The sequence below is a fragment of the Coturnix japonica genome, chromosome 19 (genome assembly GCF_054131305.1).
Source record: "Coturnix japonica strain WE chromosome 19, WE-NBRP24, whole genome shotgun sequence".
Taxonomy (NCBI): domain Eukaryota; kingdom Metazoa; phylum Chordata; class Aves; order Galliformes; family Phasianidae; genus Coturnix; species Coturnix japonica.
The window spans coordinates 2,814,125-2,834,607 of NC_140681.1; the positions used below are offsets into that span (position 1 = coordinate 2,814,125).

General features: G+C 51.9%; 1 protein-coding gene across 50 annotated transcripts in view; it reads right to left on the bottom strand.

Moving 5' to 3' along the window:
• LOC116654273 (uncharacterized) overlaps nucleotides 1-20,483 on the bottom strand; it is a 93,636-nt gene that overhangs the window by 36,892 nt on the left and 36,261 nt on the right. For 23 of the 50 annotated variants that reach the window (XM_085520153.1, XM_085520134.1, XM_085520146.1 and 20 more), the window contains exons 1-5: nucleotides 11,521-12,624; nucleotides 10,581-10,845; nucleotides 4,290-9,664; nucleotides 1,450-4,137; nucleotides 510-774 (exon numbers count right to left, since the gene is read on the bottom strand). In XM_085520153.1, the coding sequence (XP_085376279.1) occupies nucleotides 587-774; nucleotides 1,450-2,422 (1,161 nt within the window). In that variant the 5' untranslated portion in view covers nucleotides 2,423-4,137; nucleotides 4,290-9,664; nucleotides 10,581-10,845; nucleotides 11,521-12,624 and the 3' untranslated portion in view covers nucleotides 510-586. Of the gene's footprint in view, nucleotides 1-509; nucleotides 775-1,449; nucleotides 4,138-4,289; nucleotides 9,665-10,580; nucleotides 10,846-11,520; nucleotides 14,221-14,372; nucleotides 19,707-20,483 lie in introns of those variants that run through there. The other 27 variants (XM_085520180.1, XM_085520173.1, XM_085520165.1 and 24 more) reach the window with 14 other exon arrangements.

Consider the following 20,483-nt stretch of genomic DNA (forward strand, 5'->3'; position numbering starts at 1 on the left):
GGGAGAAAAGCAGGCAGGAGACCCAAAGAACCTGAACCCAGGGAGAAGCAGATATTATGCTGAATTCAAGCCTAACCTGTCAGGAGAACTGGAATCGAAAGGAGAGAACGCAACACAGGACACAGAGTGTGACAAAAGAACATTGCTTAAGCTGCAATCTGAGCTCTGCCCGGCTTCCTCAAAACCAGAAGAGAACGGTCTTCTGCAGGTACTCCCTCCTCTCCATCCCAGTGAGTATTTGGCACAACTGCCAATGCCAATACGTTCCTTCTGCAAATGTCACCGTTTCTGTGAAACCTTTCCAGATGACTCGTGACTAAAGCAATTTCTACTCCCTCATTCCTCAAAACCTTCCCACACAAAAGCCTTCACAGATCAGATGGTAAGAAAGAGGGAATTCTACGGCCACAGCAATAAAGCGCGCAGAAAGCCCATCTGTTGCAGACAGAGGAGTGAGCCGTGCTTAACCAACACTGCTTCAGCGCACGCTTACAGTAAGGCACACCTACCTTGCGCTGGCCACGCACGAAGCTCGTGACGCAGCTCCAGGCGGCTCTCCTGGGGCCCAGCTTCATTTCACGGCCACTCACGCTCTGCTGCTGGACATTCTGCAACGGAAAAGCCACTGGATGCAAATCCCATCCCTCGCAGATGGCATCAGACCTCCGCTCTCATGGCAGTCACCACCGCCCTGCCCTGGGCAGCGCTTCCACTGCCCTTGCTCCTGCCACAAGACACCAACGTCTGCTTCTAACGCGGCTCCACCATGGGATCCTGTATGCAATAGAAAAACACACGGAGGCTGCCAGCCACTGCAACACGCGCGCTGTGAAACCCCTGGCACTGCTGAGTCCCAAGAGCAGAGGAGAGAAGCGTTTGCCTGCCATGGACGGGCTGCGGCGGGATTGAATCCTGCCTTCGAATCGGGACACCCCCAGGGAGAGCCTCCCTGGGGACCCAAAGACTGAAATGGAGGCAAGGTAACACTTTGCTATAGAAAGGGAAAGGGGAACTTCACAGAATCCGAGACAAAGGGTAACTGCAGATAGTTTACATTTAAAAGTGCAGGGATAGGGGGAATTACAGACACTTAGTCAAAATAAAACCAGAGAAGAGGGCAATAAAGATAAGAAGAAATTGTCCGGAGACCTCTGACAAGAAGAAGGATTAGATACCCCCGGGCAAGATGATGCTGACATGGGAGAACGATACCAGCAGATAACACCAAGAAGAAAACAGAAGAAGAATTTCACCCCAAAACAACGGCAAGGGTCGCGGGGAATGGGGTCCTAGGGAATGTAATGAATATGTAATCAAACTGAGGAGGAGACTATTGATTACGTATTAGCTTAACCTATATCTGTAACACACTTTTCTCCTTACGGTGTGCAAGTTTGGTGGAGCTCTCCCGCTTGCACCCGGCGCTGCGCAACGCTGGAATAAACATACCTGCTTTAGAACCCATCTTTGGGTTATAGAGTTTGATTCCGCAAGTCATCTTCCTGCCGCACAGCCCAGCACGGCCGGAGCCGCACCACACGATCCGGGCCGGGGCCGGCTCAGGCTCTGCCTCCAGGCTTTTGGGGCCGGGTGACTCCGCAGCACAGCGAGACCGTGGAGCCGCCCGGGAGCCGCCTCTGGGTGCCGGCAGCGCCGCGAGCTCCTCCCCCGACAGCCCCTCCGTGCCCCCGCACCGAGGCCCGACCCCGTTCGCAGCACAGAGCCCGCTCCTCCCGGCCCCGCTCATGGCCGCCATGCCGCCATGGCCCGGAAGTGCTCTCCGCCGCCTGCAGGAAGCACTTCCTGTCACTGGCACTGGCACTGGCACTGTCACGTGGCTCAGGCCGGGCTGGGGCCTGTTGGGGGGGGGCGGCTGCCGGAAAAGGACCCAAAATTCACGTCTCATTTCGTGTCTTTCCTCTCGCTTTCCTTCCTTTACCTTCCCCTTCCCTTCCTTCCTTCCTCGCCCTCGTCCCCTTCCCTTCACCACCTCCCTGTGTCCATTCCAGTGCCTGGCCACCCTTTCTGAGCAGTAATACCTCGTAGTGTCCAGCCTGAATCTCCCCTGTCGCAGCTTGAAGCCATTCCCTCTGGTCCTATCATTAATGACACGAGAGAAGAGGCCGAGCCCCAGCTCACTACAGCCTCCCTTCAGGAAGTTAGAGAGAGCAATGAGGTCTCCCCTGAGCCTCCTCTTCTCCAGGCTGAACAATCCCAGCTCCCTCAGCCGCTCCTCATACGGCCTGTGCTCCAGACCCCTCACCAGCTTTGTTGCCCTCCTCTGAACGCGTTCCAGGGCCTCCATGTCTTTCTTGCACTGAGGGGCCCAAAACTGAACACAGCACTCGAGCTGCGGCCTCATCAGTGCTGAGAACAGGGGGACAATCACCTCTCTGCTCCCGCTGGCAACACTGTTTCCCATGCAGGCCAGGATGCCCTCGGCCTTCTTATTATACAGCAAAGGAATCCCCTGAAAAGGAAACCACAATATCTGGCAACATGAAACAAAGTTCTGATTCGTAAAAGACTGGCAGCAAGGCCTGAATCTCTTGTGTCATCTGCTCTTGATGTATCACATTAGCACTAGGTGGAATGCAGAAGCTTCCTGAGACGTGATAATGCCTTTAAAAAAGCCTTTAAGAGATTACTCCTCCTTGTCTGTTTAAAATAAACTTAGGTAATACAAAAGGTTGGAAAATTTTTGGACAACTCCCCAGGGCCGGGCTTTGGAAGGCCGTATTGACGAGAGTCAATCAAGCTCCGGCTGCAGGCGTATATGTGTGTGCCAGTTCTTTAACACAGTAGAAATCACAACTTGCTGCATGATCAAAATTCTACATGTGCTACTCCTGAACCCCAATGACTTCCAACGGTGTTAAATTACCCCTTGATCTCAAAGCAGAACAAAACAACAAAATGCCACACCAATAGTGAATACATAAAAACAAACAACTCCTTGGGCCTCAAGGGGAGGCTGATGCACAGGCCACGGCTGCCAGCGTGCAGCTGGGCTTCCCAGGGCAAACAGCAACACACGGTGCATCCATCAGAAGCTGAAAGAGCCCTCAGGGAAGAGAGGCCAACTCAAGGGGCTGAGCACGGGACACCCTTCTTCCTGCCGGGCTGCTTCCCCTCCTCTGGTTTCTTTCTGTCAGTCCTCAGAGAGCAAGGAGATGCTCACAGCCTGTCACCAGCACTTACGGGTTGGCTGAAAGGCCACAGGTTGGGAAGACCAACAAGGAAACGGGGGAAAACCTGCACTGCACCATGTCAAGGGAGAGACGTGAAGCCGACCGCTTCATCGCCCTGCGATTGCCAGCCCGAGCGAGGGACGTTCTGACCAGCTACTGAAAGAGGCAGCACCAGGTTTAGAAAGTTCGCTTCAATTTTATTGCGTACAAGAAGATTTGGCTTCTATTTATTGCCCCGCCCACACCCCAAAATGAAACCCCAGTGCCCAGGATTGCCGCTTAGCAATCAGTCACTCAGCCTCCAGTCAGACCCAAGGAGAAGCCAAACCCCGGGGCTACGTCACCTCCTCCCTCTCCAGTCCCAGCCAGCCCTATTTCAACCTAACCCTACACCAGGCCTGGACCTCAAGAGACACACCCTGAAGGAACGCAGCGTCTCCAGCTCTTGCCATACACCAAGTCCTGCCTATGTGAAGCCCTCATTGCTTCTAACGCAGCACAAGTCCTTCCTGTCCAGTTCACTTCCATCATCTCCACCGTCCATGACAGGGAAAGCACGGCTGTGCCAGTAAACTGGACTGTTGAGTCAGCAGCTCTTGGTGCCACCTCCGAGGAAGCGTTGCAGGTGGTTCTGCTGTCCTTTGTAGCTTCTTGCTCAAGCCCTCATCGTTGCTTTCTGCTTTCCTTCTCGGCTTTCTTCCTCAGCTGAGTAGCGCTTGCCTTGCCTCGGCAAGCTTGCTGCAAGAGGGAAAAAAGAGGCACTATTTCACTCACGCACGCTGCCAGCACAGTCTGACTTAGAGAGCTGCTCGCAAGATATCCCTGGGCTACGAACCCAAGAACAAGGAAGGACACAAAAGTCACATCTGCATTGTCTGTTACCGCATGCCAAGGAAGAGTCCTCACACTCGAGCACTGCCCCACTTGCAGCTGAGGGGAGGAGGAGCTGGAAAGGACAGGTGGACAGAAAAGAAGGGAAAAGCTGAAGAGGCGAGAATCAACTTCTCCCCGAGGCAGATCACACCTTTGTGGCCACTCTTTTAGGAATGCTCACCATTCCTAATCCTAGCGTTAGCAAGATGAAAATTCACCACCTACCTTTTCACGCTCCTCGCGTACGCACTGAGGGCCGTGCCGTGGCTGTGCTGCACAACACCAGCGACTGAAAGAAAGCACGCAGAGAGCGGATCTGTTGCAGACAGTGCCAGGAGCTGTGCTTGAACAACGCTTACGGTAAGGCACGCCTACCTTGCAATGGCCACACTTTGGGAGCTCTGGGACACAGCCACGTGTTGCTCTCCTGAGTCCCAGCTCCATTTCTCAGCCACTCACGCTCTGCTCCTCCATGTTCTGCAAAGGAAAAGTCCCAAGAGGGAAATTCAGTTCATCGCAGATGTCATCAAACTGTCAGGGCAGTCGCACTCATTGCTCGGGGTGAGCAACCAGCTGCGTGCTTACCCAAGGAGCAGCGGTTACTTTTACTTGAGTGTAACAGCCAATGCCTGACTGCAAGTACGAACACTAACCTATGCCTAACTCTAAAATAACAACAGAAACCTATACCTAACTCTAAAATAACAACAAAAACCTATACCTAACTCTAAAATAACAACAAAAACCTATACCTAACCCTAAAGAACAAACAGGAACCTATGCCTAACTCTAAAAAACGAACAGGAACCTATCCCTAACGCTAAAACTAAACTGAACACTAACACTAACACTAATCTAACACTACCATCAACAAAAACATAACAAGCACCTAACCTAACAGGGGGAAGATGGAACTGGGGGCCCACAGAACCAGAGGAGCAACAACGTGGAGGAGAAGATGATGTTAAATAATGCCACCCAGCTAATGCTGGGGGCAGGGGCCGCGCAGCAGGAAAGGAGCCGAGTGCCTGGACCAGCGATGGTGAAGCTGTGACCATGCCAACGCGGGGCCTGGCACGGTGGTGTGGTGCCAGGCCAGCTATGCCGCGGGCGGATCCACGTCCATGGGCTCCTCTGGAGGGGGATCCACCTCCATCGGTTCCTCCGGAGGGGGATCCACCTCCATCGGTTCCTCCGGAGGGGGATCCACCTCCATCGGTTCCTCCGGAGGGGGATCCACCTCCATAGGCTCCACATGGGTGGTGGTCACAGGGCTGGTCCAGGCATGATGGATAATGGCTCTCTTACCCCTCCTCTGCCTGATGGTCATGGCGGGCCCCCTCCTCCTTCTGACTCCTAGGGCCCCCAGCTCCATCCTCCCACCAGAAACTTCAACCCTCGCCCTCTTTGCAGCAGGCATGGCTGTTAACTGCCACAACTGTCAGAGGCATGCGGCAACGGTGACCACGGTGACATGGAGAGGGTTCTAAAATGGTGGCCGCACTGCTGGCACTGGAGTTCCACATAGGATGAGGAGGGGGCTGGAGGGCAGGGCATGGTACGGGAGCTACAAGGTGCTCCCTGTGCCCAGCGGGCAGCCCTTCTCTCTGGCCAGCAAGAGGGCACAGATCAGCCGGCCCCAAGTAAAGGGCCCTCGGCCTCCTTCACCCTCCTTCACCCTCCTTCACCCTCCTTCACCCTCCTTCACCCTCCCCCTTCTTCCACAAGGGAATCTTTTTGGGCTGCCATACTGTTGTGGTTTTGTATTTTTTTCTATTGGTATTTCACATCATAACATCATCTGGAGATCATAGATTGATCAGTCAATCATATTGATCTAGATAAGTCCGTGACACAGACGCAGCACGCAGCAGCTCCTGATGGGGCTCCTGAGCTGAGCACCAACAACGGCAGGCTCCAAAGGGGACCTGACTACGCCTGCCTCCTGGGACACACAAGCTCTGCTTTCCATAGTCGCACCCAGCGCCTCTCCTTGTGCGGCACCTCGGCGGATTCAACCCTTACCTACAATTAAGACCTCTGACTGAATTGGAATTCCAGTCACTCTGATTACACCCCACATCCCTGCTGCAGGCCCTCCCACATGCCCACGTGCTGCACCCAGCCACACTGGCTGCCACAGCCCCGCAGCCAGGCGGGGGGTTGGTGCTTCATGATCCTTGAGGTCCCTTCCAACCCGGGTCATTCTGTGATTCTGTGATCGGGTTGAAGGGGCTGGCACTGCCCTGAAGGTGAGCGAGAGAAGTTGGCAAAGGAAGGGTGAGTGGCGGGATCCGAGGAGGGCGTTTTGTGTTTGTGTGCGTGTCTGTTGTTTGCCTGATGTGTTTGTGTGCGTTGTTGTTTCAGGTGTCTGAGTGAGGACTCCCTGTGGGAACTGGCAGCAAGCAAAGGAATGGATCGACGGGCCTGGGCGCCGTGTTGGACTGCGGCTGTGGAGCCAACGAAGGTGTGTCCAGTGTCCTTCCTTACATCATTGACTACGTATGAGGTGTACCTATATCTGTGTAACCATTTTACAAGTCAGGGTGCAGGTTTTTGGTGGGGTCCTGACAGTTCCTCAGCTAGAACCCTCTTACCCCTTTGAGACAGGCCGCTTCCATCTGTAGCTGTCATGCCAGGAGCCAAATAAATTGCCCCATGGTGAAAAACACCAAGACTCCTATGTCTGCACCGACTCTTTAACCATTTGTTTAAGAGGTGGGTTTTTAGGTCCAACTCAGTATCCCTCCCTGCCACTGAAAGTACAGATGCAATAACCACCCGCACACCTGTTCCTTCGATTACCCGCCCCAGTCCCCTGAAATCATCTTTGATAGCCTTCAGGCTTTTTTTACTAACTTCTTCACTGCCAGCCTGAACTATCAGCAGGGGATAGTAGACAGAAGGGCAGATCAGACTGGGAAGTCTCCCAGCAATGTCCCTGACCCGTGCCCAGGGGAGGGAGCACACCTCCCTGCGGGTAGGGTCGGGCCAGCATAGAGGGCCTTCCATTCCTCGCCAGTAGGGTTGTGCGCCCATGATGGCAGTAATGAACAAACTGCTGCATCACAAAGATCTTGGCCTGATTAGAAATCTTTGAGTAATGCTGTTACAGCAGACAGAATGTGATAAGCGCAAGTAGTCTCCTGCACTTCACATCCTTGCTACTTTGTTCTGGGTGTTGTCACTGAGCAGCGTCTAACACAAATTCTGCCCCGGTCAGCTGGCTGCCTGAGCTTGAGCCCTGATGGCAACACTGTGTGCTTACCCAGGAGCAGCGGTTACTTTTACTTGAGTGTAGCAGCCAATGCCTGACTGTAAGTACGAACACTAACCTACGCCTAACTCTAAAATAACAACAGAAACCTATACCTAACCCTAAAGAACAAACAGGAACCTATGCCTAACTCTAAAGAACAAACAGGAACCTATCCCTAACGCTAAAACTAAACTGAACACTAACACTAACCTAACACAACCATCAAAACAAAGAACAGAGCAAACACCTAACTACAACAGGGGGAAGAAGGAACTGGGGGCCCACAGAACCGGAGGAGCAACGAGGTGGAGGAGAAGAAGATGTTAAATAATGCCACCCAGCTCATGCTGGGGGCAGGGGCCACGCAGCAGGAAAGGAGCCGAGTGCCTGGACCAGCGATGGTGAAGCTGTGACCATGCCAACGCGGGGCCTGGCACGGTGGTGTGGTGCCAGGCCAGCTATGCCGCGGGCGGATCCACGTCCATGGGCTCCTCTGGAGGGGGATCCACCTCCATCGGTTCCTCCGGAGGGGGATCCACCTCCATCGGCTCCACATGGGTGGTGGTCACAGGGCTGGTCCAGGCATGATGGAAACGGGCTCCTTTCCCCCTCCTCCTTTTGATGGTTATGGCGGGCACCCTCCTCCTCTTCGGTTCTGGGGCCCCCAGCTCCTTCTCCCCACTTAAATCCTCACTACATTCCTCTCGCCCTCGCTTCGTGCTGGACATGGCTGCTACCTGCCCAGCACTCTCAGAGGTGAGTGAGTCGGGTGGAGCCGCAGCAACCAAGGTGACAGCTGTGACATGGGGAAGATTCCAAAATGGCACCTGTGCTGCTGGGAGTGGTGTTCCGCATAGGATGAGGAGGGGGCTGGAGGGCAGGGCACGGCACGGGAGCTACAAGGCACTCCCTGTGTCCAGCGGGCAGCCCTTCTCTCCGGCCAGCAAGAGGGCACAGAGAGCTGGCCCCGAGAAAAGGGCCCTCGGCCTCCTTCACCCTCCCCCTCCTTTCATAAGGGAATCCCCACTTTGGGCTGGGCACCCACATGGAATCATTGAAACTACAACCTACTACTTTGCTTCTACAGCAAGACTATTGTACTGAAATACTACTGTACTTAAAAGCACCTGCAATCACACTACACTCGTTTTTAATATTAAACTCTCAAACTTTCATAGCAAATAATAACATCCGCTCACAAAGAAAATGTGGAGAGGCCACAAAAGAGAAATACCACTCATGAAAACATTTGTATTTAGACATTCAAACTAACAACGTACTTTGTCTTTACCTAACCGTACCATTCTGTGCTAGAAATACGATGTTTTGCTGTAGAGTATAACTTGGAGAACCCAAAAGCAGCTAAAACCTGCTCCACTCAGTAATTTGACCATCCGCTGATATTTGGTTCTTTTCTCCCTTGCTTTCTAGTTGCTCACTCTTTAGACACACGCAAATCACATTGTCAAGGACTACAAAAACACTGTTAGCCAAAAAATTTATGCTGGCAGAATCTTAACGTTAGAAACGTGTAAATTGGTTGCAAAGAAGAAAGTGAAGACCAACACAGTAACCAAATACTAACTGATACATAAGGCTTCTCTCACACATCCTGAAAACAGAACCGCCAGCCTTAATGAACTTTGCTCTTCAGACACTGACTGAAATGCAAGTATTACCTTGTCATGGTTTAATAATTTTGTAATTTTGCTATCAGTATTCCACATCATAACATCATATAAAGCATGAATAATTTTACTGAATCTGCAACTTACAGAAGAAGACTACATCTCCCAGAGAACAACACGAGGTCACGGGACCTGGACACTATATTAACTCTGTCGCAGGCTAGACTGACGTCTTTCGAGTTCTGGCGTTCAGGGGAGTGTGTGGGAGCCTTCACCGTTTCGCCTAGATTTACAGTAGGCCTCTCGGTTTCGGGACTCATTCTCTCTCCTATTTTGCTTGATTCGTTAGCTCAGTTTTCAATTATATTGTATTATACTGTGTTATCCTGTATTTCGATATAGTAATTTAGTAAATAAGTGTGCCTCCTTAGATTGTTGCTGCTGTTTTCTTTTCCTAATTAACTTTTTTTCCTTTCGGCCTAGGGCCCCTGCTGGGCCCACAGTCCCTGTCACGGACGCAGGTGGATTTTTAGTTTAAACCGTGACATACCTGTAGCAGCCTGGATCTGGCAATAGTCAAAGAATCCTTTACGTCCAGCTCCTTAGCATCAAAAGACCACAGATACTGCAGGGGCAGAATTTCATTGAAGCCTTCAAAAGAAGCTTGTGTCTGTTCCTCAGCGCCTCGGGAAGGTCTCCATTCTGCTACCAGCCTGGAAAAGACACAGAAGGATCATTTAAAACAGGCTACGCTAACCCAAGTTCATCTTTGTTAGTTTGTTTTGAAATGAACCGTAAGCTGTGTTAAGAAAAATGATGGAAAGTGCTGGGGATAGAGCACTGTGTAACTGTATTCTAATTGTATTCCCAAGCTTCACCCTGCGCAAACAATTTTAAGTTAAAACCCTATGTTTCCAACCACTCAACTGCAGAAAGCATTTTAGGCTCCAGCAGAAGGCAGCATCTAGTCACTGATGATATTAATGAGAGCACAGGAGTCCCTTGCTGTTCGGAGGAAGAAAAAAATGCAGAGCTGTGTTCATCTAATATGTTCCATATTTGTTTCTGTCAATCACAAAACTTTGCTCTGTGGTAGAAACTCCACTCTCCACTAAGAAAAGGGAGAAAAGCAGGCAGGAGACCCAAAGAACCTGAACCCAGGGAGAAGCAGATATTATGCTGAATTCAAGCCTAACCTGTCAGGAGAACTGGAATCGAAAGGAGAGAACGCAACACAGGACACAGAGTGTGACAAAAGAACATTGCTTAAGCTGCAATCTGAGCTCTGCCCGGCTTCCTCAAAACCAGAAGAGAACGGTCTTCTGCAGGTACTCCCTCCTCTCCATCCCAGTGAGTATTTGGCACAACTGCCAATGCCAATACGTTCCTTCTGCAAATGTCACCGTTTCTGTGAAACCTTTCCAGATGACTCGTGACTAAAGCAATTTCTACTCCCTCATTCCTCAAAACCTTCCCACACAAAAGCCTTCACAGATCAGATGGTAAGAAAGAGGGAATTCTACGGCCACAGCAATAAAGCGCGCAGAAAGCCCATCTGTTGCAGACAGAGGAGTGAGCCGTGCTTAACCAACACTGCTTCAGCGCACGCTTACAGTAAGGCACACCTACCTTGCGCTGGCCACGCACGAAGCTCGTGACGCAGCTCCAGGCGGCTCTCCTGGGGCCCAGCTTCATTTCACGGCCACTCACGCTCTGCTGCTGGACATTCTGCAACGGAAAAGCCACCGGATGCAAATCCCATCCCTCGCAGATGGCATCAGACCTCCGCTCTCATGGCAGTCACCACCGCCCTGCCCTGGGCAGCGCTTCCACTGCCCTTGCTCCTGCCACAAGACACCAACGTCTGCTTCTGACGCGGCTCCACCATGGGATCCTGTATGCAATAGAGAAACACACGGAGGCTGCCAGCCACTGCAACACGCGCGCTGTGAAACCCCTGGCACTGCTGAGTCCCAAGAGCAGAGGAGAGAAGCGTTTGCCTGCCATGGACGGGCTGCGGCGGGATTGAATCCTGCCTTCGAATCGGGACACCCCCAGGGAGAGCCTCCCTGGGGACCCAAAGACTGAAATGGAGGCAAGGTAACACTCTGCTATAGAAAGGGAAAGGGGAACTTCACAGAATCCGAGACAAAGGGTAACTGCAGATAGTTTACATTTAAAAGTGCAGGGATAGGGGGAATTACAGACACTTAGTCAAAATAAAACCAGAGAAGAGGGCAATAAAGATAAGAAGAAATTGTCCGGAGACCTCTGACAAGAAGAAGGATTAGATACCCCCGGGCAAGATGATGCTGACATGGGAGAACGATACCAGCAGATAACACCAAGAAGAAAACAGAAGAAGAATTTCACCCCAAAACAACGGCAAGGGTCGCGGGGAATGGGGTCCTAGGGAATGTAATGAATATGTAATCAAACTGAGGAGGAGACTATTGATTACGTATTAGCTTAACCTATATCTGTAACACACTTTTCTCCTTACGGTGTGCAAGTTTGGTGGAGCTCTCCCGCTTGCACCCGGCGCTGCGCAACGCTGGAATAAACATACCTGCTTTAGAACCCATCTTTGGGTTATAGAGTTTGATTCCGCAAGTCATCTTCCTGCCGCACAGCCCAGCACGGCCGGAGCCGCACCACACGATCCGGGCCGGGGCCGGCTCAGGCTCTGCCTCCAGGCTTTTGGGGCCGGCCGGGTGACTCCGCAGCACAGCGAGACCGTGGAGCCGCCCGGGAGCCGCCTCTGGGTGCCGGCAGCGCCGCGAGCTCCTCCCCCGACAGCCCCTCCGTGCCCCCGCCCCGAGGCCCGACCCCGTTCGCAGCACAGAGCCCGCTCCTCCCGGCCCCGCTCATGGCCGCCATGCCGCCATGGCCCGGAAGTGCTCTCCGCCGCCTGCAGGAAGCACTTCCTGTCACTGGCACTGGCACTGTCACGTGGCTCAGGCCGGGCTGGGGCCTGTTGGGGGGGGGCGGCTGCCGGAAAAGGACCCAAAATTCACGTCTCATTTCGTGTCTTTCCTCTCGCTTTCCTTCCTTTACCTTCCCCTTCCCTTCCTTCCTTCCTCGCCCTCGTCCCCTTCCCTTCACCACCTCCCTGTGTCCATTCCAGTGCCTGGCCACCCTTTCTGAGCAGTAATACCTCGTAGTGTCCAGCCTGAATCTCCCCTGTCGCAGCTTGAAGCCATTCCCTCTGGTCCTATCATTAATGACACGAGAGAAGAGGCCGAGCCCCAGCTCACTACAGCCTCCCTTCAGGAAGTTAGAGAGAGCAATGAGGTCTCCCCTGAGCCTCCTCTTCTCCAGGCTGAACAATCCCAGCTCCCTCAGCCGCTCCTCATACGGCCTGTGCTCCAGACCCCTCACCAGCTTTGTTGCCCTCCTCTGAACGCGTTCCAGGGCCTCCATGTCTTTCTTGCACTGAGGGGCCCAAAACTGAACACAGCACTCGAGCTGCGGCCTCATCAGTGCTGAGAACAGGGGGACAATCACCTCTCTGCTCCTGCTGGCAACACTGTTTCCCATGCAGGCCAGGATGCCCTCGGCCTTCTTATTATACAGCAAAGGAATCCCCTGAAAAGGAAACCACAATATCTGGCAACATGAAACAAAGTTCTGATTCGTAAAAGACTGGCAGCAAGGCCTGAATCTCGTGTCATCTGCTCTTGATGTATCACATTAGCACTAGGTGGAATGCAGAAGCTTCCTGAGACGTGATAATCAAAACCTAGTCCAATGCCTTTAAAAAAGCCTTTAAGAGATTACTCCTCCTTGTCTGTTTAAAATAAACTTAGGTAATACAAAAGGTTGGAAAATTTTTGGACAACTCCCCAGGGCCGGGCTTTGGAAGGCCGTATTGACGAGAGTCAATCAAGCTCCGGCTGCAGGCGTATATGTGTGTGCCAGTTCTTTAACACAGTAGAAATCACAACTTGCTGCATGATCAAAATTCTACATGTGCTACTCCTGAACCCCAATGACTTCCAACGGTGTTAAATTACCCCTTGATCTCAAAGCAGAACAAAACAACAAAATGCCACACCAATAGTGAATACATAAAAACAAACAACTCCTTGGGCCTCAAGGGGAGGCTGATGCACAGGCCACGGCTGCCAGCGTGCAGCTGGGCTTCCCAGGGCAAACAGCAACACACGGTGCATCCATCAGAAGCTGAAAGAGCCCTCAGGGAAGAGAGGCCAACTCAAGGGGCTGAGCACGGGACACCCTTCTTCCTGCCGGGCTGCTTCCCCTCCTCTGGTTTCTTTCTGTCAGTCCTCAGAGAGCAAGGAGATGCTCACAGCCTGTCACCAGCACTTACGGGTTGGCTGAAAGGCCACAGGTTGGGAAGACCAACAAGGAAACGGGGGAAAACCTGCACTGCACCATGTCAAGGGAGAGACGTGAAGCCGACCGCTTCATCGCCCTGCGATTGCCAGCCCGAGCGAGGGACGTTCTGACCAGCTACTGAAAGAGGCAGCACCAGGTTTAGAAAGTTCGCTTCAATTTTATTGCGTACAAGAAGATTTGGCTTCTATTTATTGCCCCGCCCACACCCCAAAATGAAACCCCAGTGCCCAGGATTGCCGCTTAGCAATCAGTCACTCAGCCTCCAGTCAGACCCAAGGAGAAGCCAAACCCCGGGGCTACGTCACCTCCTCCCTCTCCAGTCCCAGCCAGCCCTATTTCAACCTAACCCTACACCAGGCCTGGACCTCAAGAGACACACCCTGAAGGAACGCAGCGTCTCCAGCTCTTGCCATACACCAAGTCCTGCCTATGTGAAGCCCTCATTGCTTCTAACGCAGCACAAGTCCTTCCTGTCCAGTTCACTTCCATCATCTCCACCGTCCATGACAGGGAAAGCACGGCTGTGCCAGTAAACTGGACTGTTGAGTCAGCAGCTCTTGGTGCCACCTCCGAGGAAGCGTTGCAGGTGGTTCTGCTGTCCTTTGTAGCTTCTTGCTCAAGCCCTCATCGTTGCTTTCTGCTTTCCTTCTCGGCTTTCTTCCTCAGCTGAGTAGCGCTTGCCTTGCCTCGGCAAGCTTGCTGCAAGAGGGAAAAAAGAGGCACTATTTCACTCACGCACGCTGCCAGCACAGTCTGACTTAGAGAGCTGCTCGCAAGATATCCCTGGGCTACGAACCCAAGAACAAGGAAGGACACAAAAGTCACATCTGCATTGTCTGTTACCGCATGCCAAGGAAGAGTCCTCACACTCGAGCACTGCCCCACTTGCAGCTGAGGGGAGGAGGAGCTGGAAAGGACAGGTGGACAGAAAAGAAGGGAAAAGCTGAAGAGGCGAGAATCAACTTCTCCCCGAGGCAGATCACACCTTTGTGGCCACTCTTTTAGGAATGCTCACCATTCCTAATCCTAGCGTTAGCAAGATGAAAATTCACCACCTACCTTTTCACGCTCCTCGCGTACGCACTGAGGGCCGTGCCGTGGCTGTGCTGCACAACACCAGCGACTGAAAGAAAGCACGCAGAGAGCGGATCTGTTGCAGACAGTGCCAGGAGCTGTGCTTGAACAACGCTTACGGTAAGGCACGCCTACCTTGCAATGGCCACACTTTGGGAGCTCTGGGACACAGCCACGTGTTGCTCTCCTGAGTCCCAGCTCCATTTCTCAGCCACTCACGCTCTGCTCCTCCATGTTCTGCAAAGGAAAAGTCCCAAGAGGGAAATTCAGTTCATCGCAGATGTCATCAAACTGTCAGGGCAGTCGCACTCATTGCTCGGGGTGAGCAACCAGCTGCATGCTTACCCAAGGAGCAGCGGTTACTTTTACTTGAGTGTAACAGCCAATGCCTGACTGCAAGTACGAACACTAACCTATGCCTAACTCTAAAATAACAACAGAAACCTATACCTAACTCTAAAATAACAACAAAAACCTATACCTAACCCTAAAGAACAAACAGGAACCTATGCCTAACTCTAAAAAACGAACAGGAACCTATCCCTAACGCTAAAACTAAACTGAACACTAACACTAACACTAATCTAACACTACCATCAACAAAAACATAACAAGCACCTAACCTAACAGGGGGAAGATGGAACTGGGGGCCCACAGAACCAGAGGAGCAACAACGTGGAGGAGAAGATGATGTTAAATAATGCCACCCAGCTAATGCTGGGGGCAGGGGCCGCGCAGCAGGAAAGGAGCCGAGTGCCTGGACCAGCGATGGTGAAGCTGTGACCATGCCAACGCGGGGCCTGGCACGGTGGTGTGGTGCCAGGCCAGCTATGCCGCGGGCGGATCCACATCCATGGGCTCCTCTGGAGGGGGATCCACCTCCATCGGTTCCTCCGGAGGGGGATCCACCTCCATAGGCTCCACATGGGTGGTGGTCACAGGGCTGGTCCAGGCATGATGGATAATGGCTCTCTTACCCCTCCTCTGCCTGATGGTCATGGCGGGCCCCCTCCTCCTTCTGACTCCTAGGGCCCCCAGCTCCATCCTCCCACCAGAAACTTCAACCCTCGCCCTCTTTGCAGCAGGCATGGCTGTTAACTGCCACAACTGTCAGAGGCATGCGGCAACGGTGACCACGGTGACATGGAGAGGGTTCTAAAATGGCGGCCGCACTGCTGGCACTGGAGTTCCACATAGGATGAGGAGGGGGCTGGAGGGCAGGGCATGGTACGGGAGCTACAAGGTGCTCCCTGTGCCCAGCGGGCAGCCCTTCTCTCTGGCCAGCAAGAGGGCACAGACCAGCCGGCCCCAAGTAAAGGGCCCTCGGCCTCCTTCACCCTCCTTCACCCTCCTTCACCCTCCTTCACCCTCCCCCTTCTTCCACAAGGGAATCTTTTTGGGCTGCCATACTGTTGTGGTTTTGTATTTTTTTCTATTGGTATTTCACATCATAACATCATCTGGAGATCATAGATTGATCAGTCAATCATATTGATCTAGATAAGTCCGTGACACAGACGCAGCACGCAGCAGCTCCTGATGGGGCTCCTGAGCTGAGCACCAACAACGGCAGGCTCCAAAGGGGACCTGACTACGCCTGCCTCCTGGGACACACAAGCTCTGCTTTCCATAGTCGCACCCAGCGCCTCTCCTTGTGCGGCACCTCGGCGGATTCAACCCTTACCTACAATTAAGACCTCTGACTGAATTGGAATTCCAGTCACTCTGATTACACCCCACATCCCTGCTGCAGGCCCTCCCACATGCCCACGTGCTGCACCCAGCCACACCGGCTGCCACAGCCCCGCAGCCAGGCGGGGGGTTGGTGCTTCATGATCCTTGAGGTCCCTTCCAACCCGGGTCATTCTGTGATTCTGTGATCGGGTTGAAGGGGCTGGCACTGCCCTGAAGGTGAGCGAGAGAAGTTGGCAAAGGAAGGGTGAGTGGCGGGATCCGAGGAGGGCGTTTTGTGTTTGTGTGCGTGTCTGTTGTTTGCCTGATGTGTTTGTGTGCGTTGTTGTTTCAGGTGTCTGAGTGAGGACTCCCTGTGGGAACTGGCAGCAAGCAAAGGAATGGATCGACGGGCCTGGGCGCCGTGTTGGACTGCGGCTGTGGAGCCAACGAAGGTGTGTCCAGTGTCCTTCCTTACATCATTGACTATGTATGAGGTGTACCTATATCTGTGTAACCATTTTACAAGTCAGGGTGCAGGTTTTTGGTGGGGTCCTGACAGTTCCTCAGCTAGAACCCTCTTACCCCTTTGAGACAGGCCGCTTCCGTCTGTAGCTGTCATGCCAGGAGCCAAATAAATTGCCCCATGGTGAAAAACACCAAGACTCCTATGTCTGCACCGACTCTTTAACCATTTGTTTAAGAGGTGGGTTTTTAGGTCCAACTCAGTATCCCTCCCTGCCACTGAAAGTACAGATGCAATAACCACCCGCACACCTGTTCCTTCGATTACCCGCCCCAGTCCCCTGAAATCATCTTTGATAGCCTTCAGGCTTTTTTTACTAACTTCTTCACTGCCAGCCTGAACTATCAGCAGGGGATAGTAGACAGAAGGGCAGATCAGACTGGGAAGTCTCCCAGCAATGTCCCTGACCCGTGCCCAGGGGAGGGAGCACACCTCCCTGCGGGTAGGGTCGGGCCAGCATAGAGGGCCTTCCATTCCTCGCCAGTAGGGTCGTGCGCCCATGATGGCAGTAATGAACAAACTGCTGCATCACAAAGATCTTGGCCTGATTAGAAATCTTTGAGTAATGCTGTTACAGCAGACAGAATGTGCTAAGCGCAAGTAGTCTCCTGCACTTCACATCCTTGCTACTTTGTTCTGGGTGTTGTCACTGAGCAGCGTCTAACACAAATTCTGCCCCGGTCAGCTGGCTGCCTGAGCTTGAGCCCTGATGGCAACACTGTGTGCTTACCCAGGAGCAGCGGTTACTTTTACTTGAGTGTAGCAGCCAATGCCTGACTGTAAGTACGAACACTAACCTACGCCTAACTCTAAAATAACAACAGAAACCTATACCTAACCCTAAAGAACAAACAGGAACCTATGCCTAACTCTAAAGAACAAACAGGAACCTATCCCTAACGCTAAAACTAAACTGAATACTAACACTAACCTAACACAACCATCAAAACAAAGAACAGAGCAAACACCTAACTACAACAGGGGGAAGAAGGAACTGGGGGCCCACAGAACCGGAGGAGCAACGAGGTGGAGGAGAAGAAGATGTTAAATAATGCCACCCAGCTCATGCTGGGGGCAGGGGCCACGCAGCAGGAAAGGAGCCGAGTGCCTGGACCAGCGATGGTGAAGCTGTGACCATGCCAACGCGGGGCCTGGCACGGTGGTGTGGTGCCAGGCCAGCTATGCCGCGGGCGGATCCACGTCCATGGGCTCCTCTGGAGGGGGATCCACCTCCATCGGTTCCTCCAGAGGGGGATCCACCTCCATCGGTTCCTCCGGAGGGGGATCCACCTCCATCGGTTCCTCCGGAGGGGGATCCACCTCCATCAGCTCCACATGGGTGGTGGTCACAGGGCTGGTCCAGGCATGATGGAAACGGGCTCCTTTCCCCCTCCTCCATTTGATGGTTATGGCGGGCACCCTCCTCCTCTTCGGTTCTGGGGCCCCCAGCTCCTTCTCCCCACTTAAATCCTCACTACATTCCTCTCGCCCTCGCTTCGTGCTGGACATGGCTGCTACCTGCCCAGCACTCTCAGAGGTGAGTGAGTCGGGTGGAGCCGCAGCAACCAAGGTGACAGCTGTGACATGGGGAAGATTCCAAAATGGCACCTGTGCTGCTGGGAGTGGTGTTCCGCATAGGATGAGGAGGGGGCTGGAGGGCAGGGCACGGCACGGGAGCTACAAGGCACTCCCTGTGTCCAGCGGGCAGCCCTTCTCTCCGGCCAGCAAGAGGGCACAGAGAGCTGGCCCCGAGAAAAGGGCCCTCGGCCTCCTTCACCCTCCCCCTCCTTTCATAAGGGAATCCCCACTTTGGGCTGGGCACCCACATGGAATCATTGAAACTACAACCTACTACTTTGCTTCTACAGCAAGACTATTGTACTGAAATACTACTGTACTTAAAAGCACCTGCAATCACACTACACTCGTTTTTAATATTAAACTCTCAAACTTTCATAGCAAATAATAACATCCGCTCACAAAGAAAATGTGGAGAGGCCACAAAAGAGAAATACCACTCATGAAAACATTTGTATTTAGACATTCAAACTAACAACGTACTTTATCTTTACCTAACCGTACCATTCTGTGCTAGAAATACGATGTTTTGCTGTAGAGTATAACTTGGAGAACCCAAAAGCAGCTAAAACCTGCTCCACTCAGTAATTTGACCATCCGCTGATATTTGGTTCTTTTCTCCCTTGCTTTCTAGTTGCTCACTCTTCAGACACACGCAAATCACATTGTCAAGGACTACAAAAACACTGTTAGCCAAAAAATTTATGCTGGCAGAATCTTAACGTTAGAAACGTGTAAATTGGTTGCAAAGAAGAAAGTGAAGACCAACACAGTAACCAAATACTAACTGATACATAAGGCTTCTCTCACACATCCTGAAAACAGAACCGCCAGCCTTAATGAACTTTGCTCTTCAGACACTGACTGAAATGCAAGTATTACCTTGTCATGGTTTAATAATTTTGTAATTTTGCTATCAGTATTCCACATCATAACATCATATAAAGCATGAATAGTTTTACTGAATCTGCAACTTACAGAAGAAGACTACATCTCCCAGAGAACAACACGAGGTCACGGGACCTGGACACTATATTAACTCTGTCGCAGGCTAGACTGACGTCTTTCGAGTTCTGGCGTTCAGGGGAGTGTGTGGGAGCCTTCACCGTTTCGCCTAGATTTACAGTAGGCCTCTCGGTTTCGGGACTCATTCTCTCTCCTATTTTGGTTGATTCGTTAGCTCAGTTTTCAATTATATTGTATTATACTGTGTTATCCTGTATTTCGATATAGTAATTTAGTAAATAAGTGTGCCTCCTTAGATTGTTGCTGCTGTTTTCTTTTCCTAATTAACTTTTTTTCCTTTCGGCCTAGGGCCCCTGCTGGGCCCACAGTCCCTGTCACGGACGCAGGTGGATTTTTAGTTTAAACCGTGACATACCTGTAGCAGCCTGGATCTGGCAATAGTCAAAGAATCCTTTACGTCCAGCTCCTTAGCATCAAAAGACCACAGATACTGCTGGGGCAGAATTTCATTGAAGCCTTCAAAAGAAGCTTGTGTCTGTTCCTCAGCGCCTCGGGAAAGTCTCCATTCTGCTACCAGCCTGGAAAAGACACAGAAGGATCATTTAAAACAGGCTACGCTAACCCAAGTTCATCTTTGTTAGTTTGTTTTGAAATGAACCGTAAGCTGTGTTAAGAAAAATGATGGAAAGTGCTGGGGATAGAGCACTGTGTAACTGTATTCTAATTGTATTCCCAACCTTTACCCTGCGCAAACAATTTTAAGTTAAAACCCTATGTTTCCAACCACTCAACTGCAGAAAGCATTTTAGGCTCCAGCAGAAGGCAGCATCTACTCACTGATGATATTAATGAGAGCACAGGAGTCCCTTGCTGTTCGGAGGAAGAAAAAAATGCAGAGCTGTGTTCATCTAATATGTTCCATATTTGTTTCTGTCAATCACAAAACTTTGCTCTGTAGTAGAAACTCCACTCTCCACTAAGAAAAGGGAGAAAAGCAGGCAGGAGACCCAAAGAACCTGAACCCAGGGAGAAGCAGATATTATGCTGAATTCAAGCCTAACCTGTCAGGAGAACTGGAATCGAAAGGAGAGAACGCAACACAGGACACAGAGTGTGACAAAAGAACATTGCTTAAGCTGCAATCTGAGCTCTGCCCGGCTTCCTCAAAACCAGAAGAGAACGGTCTTCTGCAGGTACTCCCTCCTCTCCATCCCAGTGAGTATTTGGCACAACTGCCAATGCCAATACGTTCCTTCTGCAAATGTCACCGTTTCTGTGAAACCTTTCCAGATGACTCGTGACTAAAGCAATTTCTACTCCCTCATTCCTCAAAACCTTCCCACACAAAAGCCTTC